This window comes from Aplysia californica, unplaced genomic scaffold, assembly GCF_000002075.1.
Source record: "Aplysia californica isolate F4 #8 unplaced genomic scaffold, AplCal3.0 scaffold00198, whole genome shotgun sequence".
NCBI classification, from domain to species: domain Eukaryota; kingdom Metazoa; phylum Mollusca; class Gastropoda; order Aplysiida; family Aplysiidae; genus Aplysia; species Aplysia californica.
Window position 1 is genome coordinate 671,427 of NW_004797468.1, and position 17,426 is coordinate 688,852.

Below are 17,426 nucleotides of genomic sequence, written 5' to 3' on the forward strand. Positions count from 1 at the left end.
AAATTTAAAAAATAAAATAAAACCCAGGGAAAACAACAACTTTAATGTGGCTACCTTAGGTTGGGGCCTCAGAAAGGAATGGTTTGTTTTCTTCATCTTGATCAGTCCTGCCTAAGATGGCCACCTGTCTTATACGTTCACTTTTCTCCTTGACAATGGGTGGCCGTCTTACACAGGTTCGACTGTAGAAGCTAAAGTAACTTGATGTCTCATAATTTCACTACTAAAATGCTGAAAATATTTTCGTTTTTTTCTCTCCTTTCTTTGCTGATATATGCGCATTTCAATGTACTTCCATTTTATAATATGCTTAGATTTCCTGTACTGTAAAGCATGTATTATAAGTTTCCATAACTTTTTCAGATCTGTGCGCAAGTGGTTCAGGGGTTTGGGTCCTGAAGAGCGTGAGAAAGTTTGGGCAGCCATCCGCAGGCGATGGTACATTCCAGCTGGTGGGTCGGTGATGCTGACTGGTTCTGGCGTAGTCTACTACTACACTCACATAGAAGAGACGCCTATCACTGGGAGAAAGCGCTTTATCGCCTTCACACACGAGCAGATCCTAAAAATTTCTGATGAAGAAAAAATCACAGTTAGTACTGTCTTTTTTTTTTCTTACTTTACTAGAGATTGGGGGGGGGGGGGGGGTTGGGGGGATTGTTGGGCTTTTTTTTGTATCTTCCAAGGCAGACAGAAGTCTTGGTTGTTTTGTTGGTCATGATTTGAATGAAAAAATGCATGGATGATCATTCTGGATGTAAGTCGCAGTTTTATTGAAGTTGTGCATGACACTGCTTACTTTCTTTTCCCAACCTGGAAACCATCTGAGCTCCAGCAAGTCCTGGTCTTGTTGGGATGCTCAAACCAGTTTTCTTAGTTTGAAATATTTTGTCCTGTTTCACTCTTGAATGTGTAGTCCCTGACATTGTAGTTGTCAGAAAATTAATGTAGAAGATGGGGAATGGTAATGTAAAGAAGATGGGGAATGGTAATGTAATGTTGTTGTGTTTGGTAATAGATGGTGGCTTGTGACATGGAAATCATTGAAAATAGAGGAAGATATTTTCTTTTTTATCCGTGCATACACTATTTGAAAAACTTTTCTGTCCATCTACAGCTTCAAGCAGCATACGGTAGCCGCCTGTTCACTGAAAATGATATTGAAACATTACGGGTAATTGATGTGATGGGAAGATTGTTGGAGGCCAATCCTGAGATGAGGTCTGGTGTCCCCTTTGACAAGTGGGAGATTTATGTTGTCAACGATCCTGTCTGCAATGCTTGTGTTCTGCCAGTAAGTAGACACTACACTTCTTGTTAAAATCAATCTTTTGAGGAATCATTGTTTGGGTAAAATCATTCATGTTTTATCTTTTACATTTAGAATCTTACTGTGTGGAGAAGTTGTCATGAATGACATTTCTATACTTTTCTTGCACTGTGTGGAGAAGTTGTCATGAATGACATTTCTATTTCTATACTTTTCTTACAATGTTGGTTAATATTTAGAAATCTTTCCTGCTCACTTTTGAGAAACCAGCATTTTGTCCCAATGTGCAAGTTTCATGTTTATCGTTTAGAATCTTGCTATGTGGACATTAGTATAGTGCCATAAATAACATTACAGTGGAACCTGTGTAAGACAGAATCGCAAGGGAGCCAGAAAAAATTCCATCTTAGATCGGGGAATTTAGGGGGAAATGGAGAGGCCGAGTTGGTGGGACCGAGTGTCACTTGTCCGGGGGGCAAGCAGTGGTCAGAACTTCACACCTCTATAGTGCTTTCCTCTCTAATCATGAATGTCATGCGTCAGTCCTGCGTCAGTTCTGCGTCAGTCCTGCTTATCCATTACCACCAGTGTTTGCATTTCATTGGACCACTGGTTGACCTATTAAGAACAGAAATGTTTGAATATTTCCTATGCTTCCACCCTTATCCCTATGCATAATTGTAAAAAGGATAGTCAACCAATGTCCCTGTGCGATGTAAGCAGCAGGCATTGGTCCAACTAATTTCACACCTCTGGCCTCTGGCTGCCCATGAAATGTTGGTGCCGGAGCACCAGTCTAGCACTTTCACAGGTGCTGGTGAGATTTCCTATCTGCGCCACCCTGACCATCTACACTGCTAAGGGCTCACATAAATGGGGTAACATCTACCCCCAAATTGCACCCCTACTCCCCTTCCTGGCCCCACAGCCTGGCATAAAGGTTAGAGCTGATGGAACCAAACTTGACAGTTTTGCTTCAAATCAGGGTTGAGTGGGCAAAGCATTTTCCATCTTAGATAGAAGAAAGTTAAAACCCTCGGAAGGGAAGGAATTTTTCTTTCCGTTTCCGCATTCGACAGATTTTTTTAGTTTTTAAAGTTAAAGCAGCAGTGTGTATTAGATGAGGGAAGATTACTGTAATTGTGTTCCCACTACTTCTTTCAGTCTTTATATATCACCTTTCTATTTTCTTCTCCATTTCTTTTAAAGCAAATTTACCTTTTCTTTTATTAACTTATCTAAATTGGAAATCAATTTCTATTAGTTTTTAAATTTCTGAACAAGAGCAAGTAACAGCTCATATCAGTTTTTATTTCATTGAGATTTTAAGAATAGGAAGAATGTAGAAAGTTGGCTAATATCCTTCAACTGTTGGGGAGTGTGGATTGTAACGACCACATCATCAGGGCTTTTGTTTAACCTGTCAGTAAAGGGATGAAAGAAGGTGCTGTGATTTCTACTAATTCTACCTCTGTCATTGTTTAGCACAAAATACTGATAAAACACATTTACTGCTAAAGCTTTTAAGCTGACTGAGTTCATTAGTTTTATCATTTTTAATGGTTTTAATATCTTATAGTGGTAGGGCAGTCTGATTGCATGCATGTGTGATGGAACATTAAACAAATCTCATGACTGATAAAGACCTAGCATTATTGAGAATAGTAAAGGACAGTGGTATCAGAGGAATGAAAAACATAGCCAAAAAAAACATGTTCTTTAACTGCAATTTGTTGACTCATCTCTGTCTATAGGGAAACAATAAATTGTGTCACGGCGCGGTGAATTCAGGCTCTTGTCAATTTTTGGGCATGTTGAGTTATTAGTATCTTTTTAATTCTTGTTCCTTTGTCTTGCTTTGGAGGAAAAAAACTCTTCATTTATCTTGAATACAAGTGGAGATATTTGTGATTGAAGGGGGTGGGGGTTGCCTTGTTTCAGAGGTCAAATTAATGAGAAAATGGCCGCCAAAGTTGCATTGTTTCTCTATCTTGATAGTCAGTGAAAACTGAAAATATACATCTTTTATGCCTTTAATCAACGCTTTTCAGTAAAATCCACACAGAAATGTGTTCTTAAATGGGTATGAAAGGTGTTGAGCCAAAAAACAAGAATTCGCTAACATTTCCCAAACCTGTGGAAAAATGCCAATGTCTTGACTTTTATTATTTTGATGAGTGCTTGATTTCTCCATGTTGCCTCACAATTTCTTTTGCATATATTCTATTGTTTTCTACTGTCAACTCATGTATATACCATCATCATCCGGTGCCTTGCCGACTGGCGTGGGCGATCATGGACCTCCACTTCCATCTGTCTTTCGATGCAGCAATGGTGTCTGTTGTTCTTGCTGCTCCCAGCCATGTTGTCATCCTGTCCAGTATTTTTTCCCTCTGTCTGCCTCTGCCTCTCTTTCCATCAAACTTTCCTGTTGTTACAATATTCTCTAATGCTTCTTTCCGCATTGTGTGTCCGAAGAACTTTGCCTGTCGTTTTCTTATATTCGTGATAAGTTGTTTTCTATAAATTGCTTCAACCAGGACTTCTTCATTTGTTTTTCTAGCTGTCCATGGGATACGTAGCATGCGTCTTGTATATATACATAATGAAAAGGTGGAAATCAAATAGAAAGTTTTTCTTCTGCAGAATGGTTGTGTGTTTGTCTTCAACGGCATGCTGAAGATTGCATCCTCGCAGGACGAGCTGGCCATTGTGCTGGGCCACGAGGTGGCCCATGCTGTACTGTCGCACGGGGTAAGGCTCACCTCTTTCCTTTGGAAAAATCCTTTGATTACTTAATTCATTTGTTCACCCTTCTCATCAAAGTTTGTGTATTTTCATTATTTCAAAAACGAGCCCCTTTGCATTGATGTCTATCCCAGATTTGATAGGAGCTTACAATACTCTGAGAACAGTTTAGGTTTAACTCTTTTTATCCTGGCCGTACCCCCATGGACTCTGTACCCATCCTGGGGCCGCCGCGCCATAGAAGTTGGAATTGAGTGTGTGTATTTCAAAGTGCTGTATTTCTTATGTTTACTCTTAGGTTTTAAGGAAATTTGGCAGTTATGTTAGAAATTGAATGTAGTTTTTGTCCGTTTTTGTAAATGTATGTGGTTAGGAATTACACGAATTGCACCATGTAGATTTTGAGGTGTATTCCACCCTCCAACTTGATCCTGATTGCCACGCCCACAAGGTCCCATTGGATTTTATAGATCTACCCCTACCCATCGATACAGCATGAATTCCAGAACTGACCCCTTCACCATGATCGGAATCGCTATTAAAGGAGTCTAAGTCCTGTTCGTTATCATCCACAACGGAATTTACGGCACTTGATTCAGAGCCACCTTCATCTAATTAGTATCATTCCCCCTCACCACCCAGTGCCTCTTCAAGATGTACTTTGTTGGTCGTGAACATGCGTTTTCAAGACATCATTCAAGCTTCTACACCCATCAAAAACAAAGAAACCACTGTTCATTGGAAAGTTTTAGTATTCAGACAGAGCTAGTATCGCCGTATTTGCGTATTTTGGTAATTACAAACAGAATAACTAGCTTCTCTGATGTTACCGTGTAGCTGTTCTGAGTATACTCGTAGCCCGGACTGGTCCTCGTTATGAGTATACTCGTAGCCCGGACTGGTCCTCGTTCTGAGTATACTCGTAGCCCGGACTGGTCCTCGTTCTGAGTATACTCGTAGCCCGGACTGGTCCTTGTTCTGAGTATACTCGTAGCCCGGATAAAAAGAGTTAATGTTCTGATGAGGATACTTTCTTTTGCAACACTTTCTGTACTCATTTCAGGCCCATATAAATTGTGATGTGATGTTCAATGTAGAAAATTAGCTCATAGCTGATGAAAACTTAATATTAATGACCAAACCGAACCATTTTGTATTTCTTGTTGACCTGTCAGTAAACTTTGTTCACCCTGAAATGATTTTTTTTTTCTTGTCATCGTAGGTTGAAGAGCTCAGTCTCGGGGCTTTTGTGGACTACTTTGTCATCTTGTGTCTGGCTGCCATCTGGTGCATTCTGCCTTCAGACGGCATCGCTCTGGTCACTCACTGGTTCTACAATAAAGTCATTCAGGTAGGTAGTTGGATCTCCTGATGGGTCAGAGTTGTGGGGAGGGTGGTAGGAAGGTGCCAGTGTTAGAGTTAGGTCCTTCGTCTTTTCTCTCCCACTGTTGTTTCTGTCTGGTTGTCTTGTTTTTCTTTACCCAAACTAAAACTGAGCGACTGATTTGTTGTGAGTTATGGGTGTCGCTCATGGACCCAGCAGGGAACCACTGCCACATTTTTGTCAAGTTTAAAATTAGCTACTCTAACATTGTACCTGAACTGGCTCTTGTTTTATTGAAATATCCTGTCCAGTGGGTTTCCTCCTGCTCTGGTGCTATTGCATGATGGACATGTCTTATCTGCCACTTATATCTCTCACGGCGCACTGGTGATGGAGTTTTAGTTGCAGCGGGGGGTTCCCCGCCGAGCGCCTAATCACGTCGGGGTTACAGGAGTCAGCTCCCTGTCACCGCTCTGTCTGGGCTGACTTAATTTTTGGTACTTTCAACATACAGTTTTATGTGTATCCTTGTATTTATGGTAATTATCATTTCATGTACCTAAAGCACGCTTTTCTGCTCTTTCAACTAAAAATAGAATGGACATTGTGACTTGTCTGGTTATTTGGTTAGACGTGCTGAAGTCGGGCATTGCTAAATTGTAACTTTTTTCGGACAACTGTGAATGAAAAAACCCATCTAAATTTTTAAAAACGGCACTACAAAAACTGTCGAACTTTTGGAACATGAACGACATAACATTGGTGCAGATACTCAGAAAAGATGGTATCTGCGCATATAATAGAAAGCTGTAATTTTGCAACTTTATCCATCTGGCACACAATTCGCTATAAAGTAATTCCTCGGGTTACAACTTTATGTGTCAAATATAATCATGAATATTTCCCTATTTTCTCCAAAGTTTATAAGAATTACCCTGAAATCTCTCTATGAAAAAGTACAAATTGATTTTAGTGCCAGAATACATCTACTACTTAATGCACGAACAGTATCTGTAACACTCCAGAAATTCCTTACTTTCCTTAAAACGCTAAGTCTAGGTTTTGTAAGTTGACTGAATAACAGAGATGACTTCTCGTAATTGGGTTATAAGAATAATTTCTAGCTTTCCAGGGACACTGAATCAGCACCAGACTTTTCCAGCTTTTATTTTTGTTTCTATGACCATTTGCTGTAACTGACAATGTGACTGATTTCTTTACATTCATAAGTGCACATATTTCTGACACAAAAACTAAGAATGAATGTGTGAACTCTCATTATTTTTATTCCATACAAGAAGTTTATCTCTACCCTTATATCTGCAAAGTTTTGTGTTAATTAAAAATGACATAATATATCTTTCTTAGTTGTAGGCAGGCTGCCACAGACACAGCATGATTCATGAACAAACGCAGAGTAATTTTCTCTTGTTTAATGTAAAACAAGAACTAGAGCTGAGTGTCTTGAGTCACAAAACGTGTGTTGTGTGTGCCCAAAGAAAGGTACCAAAAGTCGGATTTTGACCATTTGGAGTTAAGAGTTGGACCTTATGGTACCAAATGTCGGATTTTGACCATTTGGAGTTAAGAGTTGGACCTTATAGGAAGTTCAAAGCTGAATGGAAGGGTCTTTGAATTTTTTAGGTATCTCAAGTAGTTTTTGAGATACTGCACATTTTGCCAGGTAGGGTATAAAAACATGACGTAATATAATTTTGAGAAAATGAGCTTTTAAGTTTAACAAACGTGAGAACACATACAAACTTTTTAAAAAGAAATTTTTTAATGTATTTTTGCTTGGAAAATTCATTTCCAATTTGGCATTCAGGTGACATCAATATCATGAATGGAATTTCAATGGTAAAACATAGCAGGGAAGAGAAAAGACATTGAGCTTTTAGTACATCAGTGTAATGGTTTGCTGTGTGGGATGGGGAAGAAGTTATACCGTTTCAAACATAGACAAAAATGTAAACTTCTGAACCGACTACAGCAAAGTCACTTCAGGGCTCATTAACCCCGTGACCCCGAGCCGGGGAGCTCCGGCGGGCTGCTGTGTCACGCTAACTAAAAGTAACAGAATCGGGCGAAAAGTGACGCTGTGCACAATACTGTGGAATCGGGCACTGGTCGAAATAACAAAGTTGAAGAAATCAACTTTTTTCCACACGTGCAATTTTTATCAAATTTTATGTTTTGGGTTCAACATATTTTCTGCCCATTAAAAAAAATATTCCTGTGTGAAAATTTACTGAAAAACATGAATCAAAGATACAAAAAATGTAAACTTTTTGCAGTTTCCAAGGACACTACAGCTAACTTTGGTGGACATTTTCTGGCTAATTGTACATCAGACACCAAGCGACCCCACCTCCTTCAGTCATAAATATCTCGACTTCCATTCAAGATAGATGAGTATTTCATTCATTATGAATATGCAGGGCAAATGAACAGGCTTTAAGATGATAATGAAGGTTTTCCTTTTTTATCCCTCAAGTTATCCCCATACTTTATCATGAAAGCAGTTTTGTTTTGTTCTTATTGTGTTCCTGTTTTTACAAAAGTGACTGTATGTTGCTGTTCCTTGACAGAAAAACTGAGTTTTGTTCTGTTTTGTGAAGGGCGCAACAGTTACAAAACGTGTTCTTTAAATAAATCAAACTTTGATTGTACTCCTTTTTTGCTTTTACGTGCTCGCATTTGACCTTATGCAGTTGCGAGTGCCACTCAACTCTTACCAAACTACCTAGACTAACCAGTTTTACTTTATGAGACGAACATTTGAATGTTTGTTTGTTTCTTTCAGCTTCTCACGCATATGCCCCACAGTCGGAAGATTGAAAAGGAGGCAGACAAGGTTGGCCTCATGTTTGCTGCTAAGGTGAGATGGAATGTGTAGATCCACCAGTTATGTTGGAAATTGTTTTTTTGTAACAAATAACTAAAGTTGTATAAAAAGTCACTGGCATCACAACCAAATCATTTTGGCTTCTTCCAGGCTGTTGTTAGGGGCGCGTACCGTTCCCGAACACAGCACTGTAAGGGACACGTACACTTCCCCAGCACTGTAAGGGACACGTACACTTCCCCAGCACTGTGTAAGGGACACGTACACATCCCCAGCACTGTAAGGGACACGTACACTTCCCCAGCACTGTAAGGGACACGTACACTTCCCCAGCACTGTAAGGGACACGTACACTTCCCCAGCACTGTAAGGGACACGTACACTTCCCCAGCACTGTAAGGGACACGTACACTTCCCCAGCACTGTAAGGGACACGTACACTTCCCCAGCACTGTGTAAGGGACACGTTCACATCCCCAGCACTGTAAGGGACACGTACATTTCCCTAGCACTGGACTGTGACACGCGTACGGTACTCTTCAACAACACTGCACTGTAAGGGACACGTACACTTCCCCAGCACTGGACTGTGACACGCGTGCGGCACTCTTCAACAGCACTGCACTGTTAGTTTTCGGGACGCATGCATACGCTTCCACATCTCTTCAGAATTATTGAGCGGTATTTGTGACATGGACGTCACAATACAGGGGAACTCGGTTTTAACAAGCTCGGATTCAACAAGAACTCAGATTCAACGAGAGGAGATGAATTCCCCTTTTTTTGTGTTTTTTTCTTTAAAATCAGTAAAAAATAACCCATCTTCAACAAGCACTTAAATCAGCAAGCTGGGATTCAACGAGGTCGCTGCCAGGGTGAACAGCCCCCACTGACGTGGCTTCGCTCATTTCCCCCCGCAAAGAACTTTATCTCTCCCTGGAAACCATCCATTGCACCTGCATCGTGAACCATTATCATTTGCTTAGCCGATTGCCTGTGACCAACCTGCAGCCTTCTTTCATACCAACACATGCATTGTTGGCACGCGCTCGTGTCTACTCTAGGCCTAGGCTAGCGTGTTTCGGGGTCGGATAGGCGGCCTCCACACGTGTGACTGTGTGTGCGTGTGTCGGAAGGGGGGGGGGGAGGGGGGCACCAGCGGTCGGGTGTGGAACGTCGCAGATACAAATGTCTCACAGTCTTTTTCCCCCCCAGCAACTGTTACAATGATAAGCTAGTCTTGACGTAGATCTACGTGACGAATTGTGCGCTGGTCTGGAATGAAAAGTTGCCGTATGCTAGGCTCTAGACGGCAACACAAGTTTTTGACAAGCAATCGAGATGACACAGGCGTACATTTGAACTAATACTAATTGGTCTTTTTTTTTCACAGGCGTTTCAGGCACCACTTGTTACTTCTCTTTATACATTACTTGCTCAGCGCCTGTAACTGTAACTGTAACTGTAACTGTAACTGTAATTATCTACACAAAACCTCGTGTTTGCTATAACGAACACTCGGATTCAACGAGATTGTAGTTCCGGCCCGACGACCTCGTTGAATCCAAGTTCCACTGCAGTACAGATTTTCTACTATGATGATGTTTCAATTGCCTAAATCTATCCAGCGAGAGAGAGAGAGAGAGAGAGAGAGAGAGAAGGGGGTGGAGGGAGAGAGAAACAGAGAGAGAGAAAAGGGGAGTAGAAAGAGGGAGGGAGAGAAAGATTTTTGTGTTTTAGTGATTTTTTATGAAAATATGGCACACAATTTCCACTCTTACTGAATACCACTGTTGTGCTCTGTTCATCATCCCAGGCCTGCTACGACGTCCGAGCTGGGAGTGTACTCTGGCAGAAAATGGCACTAAACGAAAAGCTCACTACAGAGGCGACAGAGCAGTTGCCAGAGTGGATGTCCACCCACCCAGACAGCAGTAAGCGAGCAGAACACCTGGACTTTCTTCTGCCCCTGGTTAGTGTTCTCCTTTGTCAAGAAGTGGTTGGTTGGCGGGTGCTCTGCTGTGGTTTGCTTCTTCTTTCCTGTCAAACATCTATCGTCCTTATCTCCCCTTCTTCTTTTTTATGTTTGTTACTCTCTTGTAACACCTCTAATCTTCTGGCGCTCATATGACCTTATGCAGTTGCGAGCGCCGTAAAACGTCTACTACTAAACTAAAAAACTAAAATGAAGTTGTATAAATGGAAAGATGGGAACTCCACAATGTTTGTCTCTAACAGGGCAAAGTTGGGAGATCTATCATTCGAAAATTACTTTAAACAAGCTGACTAGCGAAACAGATTGTTTTTCCTCCTATATAGAGCATGATCAACCAAAGGAACACAGTGCCTTAAATATTTTGAAAAATAATCTAATGATTAAAATTGTGACCAAAAGAGAGTGTAACATATTGTAACATGTGCAACCAAGAGTTTGAACAAATAGAGTGTTCCTTTTTTTTCCAACATGATATAGGTGAAAGGTTAATAAAATTACAACAGCAGGACAAGACCTTTCAAACACTGCTGCTGCTAATGACATACCTTACCTTCATATGTGTGTCAGCTTGACTTCACTTTATTTTGAATGACAGTTTCCCTCATGCTCCTTACCTTTGAGTAGAATGTTGGAAAAAAAGTGTTTTCTTAGAAAACAGACCCAGTGTCAGACAGTTCTGTTCTGGTAGCCTGCTCGTATCAAATGTATTTTGTGAACATTTTCACCAAGAAAAGTAGATTTTTGCATGAAAAACAAGAATGACATTGTTTGTTTTTATGCAATTGAATATTTTCAGTTTCATTATTTTTGCTAGACATTGGCTGGATTTTATCTAGAGACAAGATTAGGCCTGTTATCCTCACAAATGAGTTATGCTGATTATTTTTCCCCATTTCTATGTGTACTTTTTCATCATCATCATCATCATCATCATGGCCTTTCTCACCCTGGGTCAGGATATAGGCCACGAACAAACACTCTCCACCTTTCCCTATCCTGGGCTAGTGGCTTGATGTCACTCCACGTCTTCCCACTTGTCTATACATCCATTTCCGTGACTCTTCTCCAGGTTCCATGAGGTCTTCCCCTTGATCTTTTACCCTGTGGGTTCCAATCTAACACTTTTCTTGTTATGCAGCTGCTTGACTTCCTGAGAGTGTGTCCAATCCATCGCCAACGTCTTCTTCCCACCTCATCTCTGACTGGGCTCTGTCTCGTTCTTCTTAATACTTCCTCATTGTTAATCCTGTCTGTCCATCTGATCCTCAGTAGCTTCCTAAGACACTTGTTTAAGAAAACCTGGATCCTCTTTATGCACGTCTGAGATGCATTTCACGTCTCACATCCATACAACAAGACTGACTTCACATTTGAGTTGAAAGTTCTAAGGTTTGTTCGTAATGAGATATCCCTGATCCTCCAAATCCTGTTCAAAAAAATAAATGCAGTCTGTGCCTTTCCAATGCGGGACTTTATTTCAGCGCCTGTTCCTCCCTCTCTGTCAATTATACTCCCAAGATAACAAAAGGATTCGACGTCTTCCAGCGCATTTCCCTCTACTGTGACCTGCTCCTTTCGTAGTGCATCTATCCTTGGGACATTTGACTTTCTCGGGCGGATCCTCAATCCAACAGACTCTGATAGGCTGTTTAAAATTGTTGTCTTTGCTTGCATCTGTTCCTGAGTGTGTGACAGGTACTTTTTCGTGTTGTTTATATTTTGTTTTATGAAAGTATAGTCATACTTCTCTTGTTTATTTGGTTTCCAGGCTGAGACGTGGAGGGACTCGATGAAGTGTCCTCGCCTGCCCAAACACGATCCCCGACAGACTGTTATTGCTGTCTCTCAAGAAGTTGATAACATTCTTGCTGCAAAAAAGGCAGGACAGAATTTGAAGCAAGTTGAGAAGGCTTCATGAAAACATATAGTTCTTTTGCTGTCACTTGAGAAATTCAGTTACTAACTGCAAACTCACTCAAGAAAGCAGGTTCAAACAGTGTTAGCGTTACTTATGTTTTGCTGTTACTGCAAAGAATTGTTGGTTGTTACCATGTTTGTTTTGTTACTAAAGTCCTTATTGGTCATGATACTATTTATAGAGAAATGATAATCTGCTGACTAATCCATTGATGTTTTGTTGTTGATCGTCAAAATGAAGTTGTAGCCTGGTGATGTACATCGTCAAAATGAAGTTGTAGCCTGGTGATGTAGATCGTCAAAATGAAGTTGTAGCCTGGTGATGTACATCGTCAAAATGAAGTTGTAGCCTGGTGATGTAGATAGTCAAAATGAAGTTGTAGCCTGGTGATGTAGATCGTCAAAATGAAGTTGTAGCCTGGTGATGTACATCGATGATTTGGTGTGCAGGTAATTTTTCCATTTGCCACTGCAATTATTGTGAGTAAGAGATCTCTCTCACTGTCTTGGCAGCTTGAAGTCGTGAAAGTAAATCACATCTTTATAGTCGATACAGTGAGGAATGAGTGGATTTTTTAGAACATTTTGAAACTTACCAATGGCTTGATGAAATTTGAGTCTGCTTTTATTGCGATACTTGTGAAGTTATTGTTTTTGTAAATTGACAAGTACAAGCAATGAATACAGCAGAGTCTTGTTTGATTTGAGACTGGATCATGTTGATCTTTGAAGAAAGATAGGATATGTAGGAGTAGGAGAACCAGAGATTCTAGAGATCAGAGACAACTTGTGTTAGGATATGTAGGAGTAGGAGAACCAGAGATTCTAGAGATCAGAGACAACTTGTGTTAGGATATGTAGGAGTAGGAGAACCATAGATTCTAGAGATCAGAGACAACTTGTGTTAGGATATGTAGGAGTAGGAGAACCAGAGATTCTAGAGATCAGAGACAACTTGTGTTAGGATATGTAGGAGTAGGAGAACCAGAGATTCTAGAGATCAGAGACAACTTGTGTTAGGATATGTAGGAGTAGGAGAACCAAAGACATCTGATTCTAGAGATCAGAGACAACTTGTGTTGATGAAACCTTTTAGTCTCTTACATTCATGAAGTCTTTCCTGATGTGACTGTCATATCATCCTCCTACACCTAAAGATGGCCTTCTTGTATCGTGAGTTTGGAACATTCTTTTTCCCTTGGAATCTGTGTGCAGTGAGTTCTTGATGCATTCTATTTCCTAAGGTAACCTGTGCCAAAACAATCTCTCCTACACATTTCATATGCTTTTGTTACGAAGTAGAAAGTGGATATTCTGGAGCTTTCAGTTTGTCCACTTATTTTATTATCCAAATTTTTTTAATGTTAAAATGTTCGTGATCAGTCATGACTCGAAATTTGCAAAATTTGACGCTACCGTATTTAACGCCCGATTTCTAAGTTAAATTTCATGTATATTTTTGGTATGCATGTGTGTTTCTCCTATCAGCCCATACTAGGCGAGGCCTAGATCTAGATTTACATCTTGTCTTTTACCGCTTTTACTTATATGTGTCTCGATTGCCACCGATACAACCGTCCCCCGCCATTTGGGGAAAAGGAAATGAGAACACTTGGAAGCAGAAGGAAATGATTGGTGAGGTGTTGCATGCACAAAGCAAAATGTTTTCCTGGTTCCCCCTAGACTGGGTGTCTCCGTGGACACAATGTAGGTTATTATTACAAGTAAAAGCACTTGATTCTCCATCAAGACATCCAATAGGGAAAGAAAAATAATGCAGGAAAGAAACCATACCATAAGCTGAGAAAAATATTCTGAACAGAGGAAAATACATTGTGAAAAAAAAAGGTATTTTCTAAATGGAAGTGTCTCCCGAGCCCAGGATCCTGGTCCACGGAGACACCCAGTCTAGGGGGAACCATGAAAACATTGAATGTGACCCGAGCCCAGGATCCTGGTCCACGGAGACACCCAGTCTAGGGGGAACCATGAAAACATTGAATGTGACCCGAGCCCAGGATCCTGGTCCACGGAGACACCCAGTCTAGGGGGAACCATGAAAACATTGAATGTGACCCGAGCCCAGGATCCTGGTCCACGGAGACCCCCAGTCTAGGGGGAACCATGAAAACATTGAATGTGACCCGAGCCCAGGATCCTGGTCCACGGAGACCCCCAGTCTAGGGGGAACCATGAAAACATTGAATGTGACCCGAGCCCAGGATCCTGGTCCACGGAGACCCCCAGTCTAGGGGGAACCATGAAAACATTGAATGTGACCCGAGCCCAGGATCCTGGTCCACGGAGACCCCCAGTCTAGGGGGAGCCATGAAAACATTGAATGTGACCCGAGCCCAGGATCCTGGTCCACGGAGACCCCCAGTCTAGGGGGAGCCATGAAAACATTGAATGTGACCCGAGCCCAGGATCCTGGTCCACGGAGACCCCCAGTCTAGGGGGAGCCATGAAAACATTGAATGTGACCCGAGCCCAGGATCCTGGTCCACGGAGACCCCCAGTCTAGGGGGAACCATGAAAACATTGAATGTGACCCGAGCCCAGGATCCTGGTCCACGGAGACCCCCAGTCTAGGGGGAACCATGAAAACATTGAATGTGACCCGAGCCCAGGATCCTGGTCCACGGAGACCCCCAGTCTAGGGGGAACCATGAAAACATTTTGCTTTGTGCATGCGTCACTTCCACTGAGCAGAAAAAAATGACAAAAAATCAACTACATTTGCCGAACAAATTGCTCCCCACTATATTCCACCTGCACTATGTGGAGCAAGGTGTACACGTTGCTGTGTGTGTGTGGGTGTGTGTGTGTGGGGGGGGGGGGGGCAGGGGGGGGGGCAGGGGGGGGAGTTAGGACAGGAGAGTTCTAATTTTGCCCTTTGTTTTGTACTCATGCTCCCATTTTCTTTTTGTTCGTCTGTTTGATACATGTGTGCTGACTTTGATTCATTGAGGATTGTTCTTTATCCACTGTTCTTGTGAGGGGGCACCGGGATTGTTTTTAGTTTTTGTATAATTTATTTAGGATTTTTGTAAAGAAAAGGTGACAGCTTTTTACCTGGCTGGTTTTACACAAAGTTTGATGGAACAGATTGGGGAAAAACCGTTATATAAAAATATAGAACCAATGGAACTATATGGTCTCCAAGCTTGAAGGGAACTCCCAACAGAGGACTTCAATTTGACTGTGATAATATATTACTATGACTAACATGTAGCTTCTGTTGTGCCAAAGGCTCTGTGGTTACTGGGAATTCAAAATGTTCTTCATATACTTATACAGCATCCGTGTGTGCTTTGAGTCTGAGATTAAAGATTGCTCCTTCTCTTGTGCTCCTTATTTCATTTGCTTCAGTTTGTTCAAAACTTCATACAATAGATCTATTACTGTAATATTTCCACTTTGTCTTTTCATAGCCTACAAACTATAGGAGAGGATAAGAGAATGCGGTCTGTATGCTTCAACTGTGCGATCTTATTTTCTTTTTAATGCATCTACCTTTTTTAATATCGTCTAATGATTGATCCACAGTAAAGTTTTTGCATGTGTGCTTTTCGGCTATCGTTGGACCTCTTATTTCCCACTGTATTGCATTTGAAAAATTACTTGGTGGTGAGAAGCGAGTGGGGATAGGCAGTATACAGTGCACAGTATTATGACCATTAGTAGTTTCCAAGAAGGTTGAGTGTTGGTAAGATGTCACATGTTGGGTATTTTAAAAAATTTTATATGAAACTTAAAAGGCTTAATATATATTGACGGTAACATTTGATATCATGTAAGTCTGAAATTTTTACTATTCAGGAAAAACTATGTGCAGGTGTCAAGTTTGAAGTAGTGGTGGGCTTATCGAAATATTTTTACACATATCGAAGCGGTGAGAAAAATATCGATATTTCGATATTTTGAAATGCCCATCACTCAGCACCGCTTTTCCAGGAATTAGCAGACTGATTTTATCTTTTCCCCACACAATAAAACACAAACAAATTTATTTTTTTTATCAATTTTAAAAAATCGTTTTAAAAATTATAAAAATAGAACACAGTCGTGTTTAGCGTGTCGAAATATCGATAATTATCTATATAATATCGATGTATTATGTATTTGATGGCAAATTTCAATTTATCGACAACAATTATGTAATATCCAAAAAAAATTGATATCGTATCGAATTTGATATTGCTGATATCGCCCTTCACTAGTGTCAAGCTTGTCAGAAAACGAACATGAACGTTTTGAGCCAACGCCATATTTTGTCATCTTTGCTCTTAAAAAAACTGCGCCATATTATGACATGATGCAAGAGGGTTTTCTAGCAATCTTTTCAAGCAAAAATAAAACCTGACCTAATTTCGGACTTTACACAGTTTGCGACAGTTACCCTCAATATAACACAACTGTCCGTATGAAGTGGAACTCACGATACTTTTAATATTTTATTGCTTGTGTGGGGAAAGGTGAAGGACGCTTTCCTGGAACCTGACGGGTTGTGTGGTGTTGATCGTTTTTTTAGTAAGAGTTTTTCAGCACTTCCAACACAATATGATTATAAAAGTTTCAAAGATGAAAGGTGTTACAGGAGAGTAACAAAGATGAAAAGTAAAGAGATTAGGACAACAGATGTTTGATAAGATCAAGAAAGGAGCAGCAATCCACCTGCCAACTACCCGCCTGTGTGATGGAAAGGGAAGACCCCTTAGGAAGTGCAAGAAATTTAAGTCTGAGGTATCTTTTTTATCTCGCCATGATCTTTCATCTCTACCAAATAAATTATTGAAATGTCCCGCCCAGCATCCTGTGGTCTCAACCATTCCAACTCATACCTGCACTGATTGTTGACCTTTTTGAGAGTTGAAATGGTGAAATATGTTATATCTCAACATCAAGTTTTTAAATTAAGAATATTTTATGAAATATAAATTAATATAAAGGAGAAGGCTGCAGGGTTGAGAAGTTGGAAGCTGTATGAGACATGGTTTTCTCATAGCGTTATACATCTAACAATATTCAACTTCTTCAGCAATTATTGCTCGCTCATGCAATTGTTTTTTCATTACTTGTTGCACCATTGTGTCTTTTGTGTCTTTTGAGAGCTGCACTTTATAATGTGTCTTGATCGTTATCCACATCGAAATCAAGACTCAAATTGAAAAGCTGTTTGTTTTCAAGATATCTTTTGTATACACTGAAAACCATGAATAAACGAAGTGACATCAATCAAACGACTTGACCCCTAGTTTTCCTTGGTTTTTCAAACTGACTCGTAAAGGGTTACATTGTAAAAAGCCTACTGTTTGTAGAT

At 40.6% G+C, this 17,426-nt stretch overlaps 1 protein-coding gene across 1 annotated transcript in view; it reads left to right on the top strand.

Annotated features, from left to right (window-relative positions):
* Positions 1–13,859, top strand: part of LOC101859101 (metalloendopeptidase OMA1, mitochondrial) — a 23,473-nt gene extending 9,614 nt beyond the window's left edge. Inside the window, exons 3-9 of the mRNA XM_005098956.3 lie at positions 364–592; positions 1,118–1,294; positions 3,917–4,024; positions 5,241–5,369; positions 8,149–8,223; positions 10,007–10,162; positions 11,955–13,859. Of these exons, the coding sequence (XP_005099013.1) occupies positions 364–592; positions 1,118–1,294; positions 3,917–4,024; positions 5,241–5,369; positions 8,149–8,223; positions 10,007–10,162; positions 11,955–12,104 (1,024 nt within the window). The 3' untranslated portion in view covers positions 12,105–13,859. The remainder of the gene's footprint in view (positions 1–363; positions 593–1,117; positions 1,295–3,916; positions 4,025–5,240; positions 5,370–8,148; positions 8,224–10,006; positions 10,163–11,954) is intronic.
* The last annotated feature ends 3,567 nt before the right edge of the window (positions 13,860–17,426 follow it).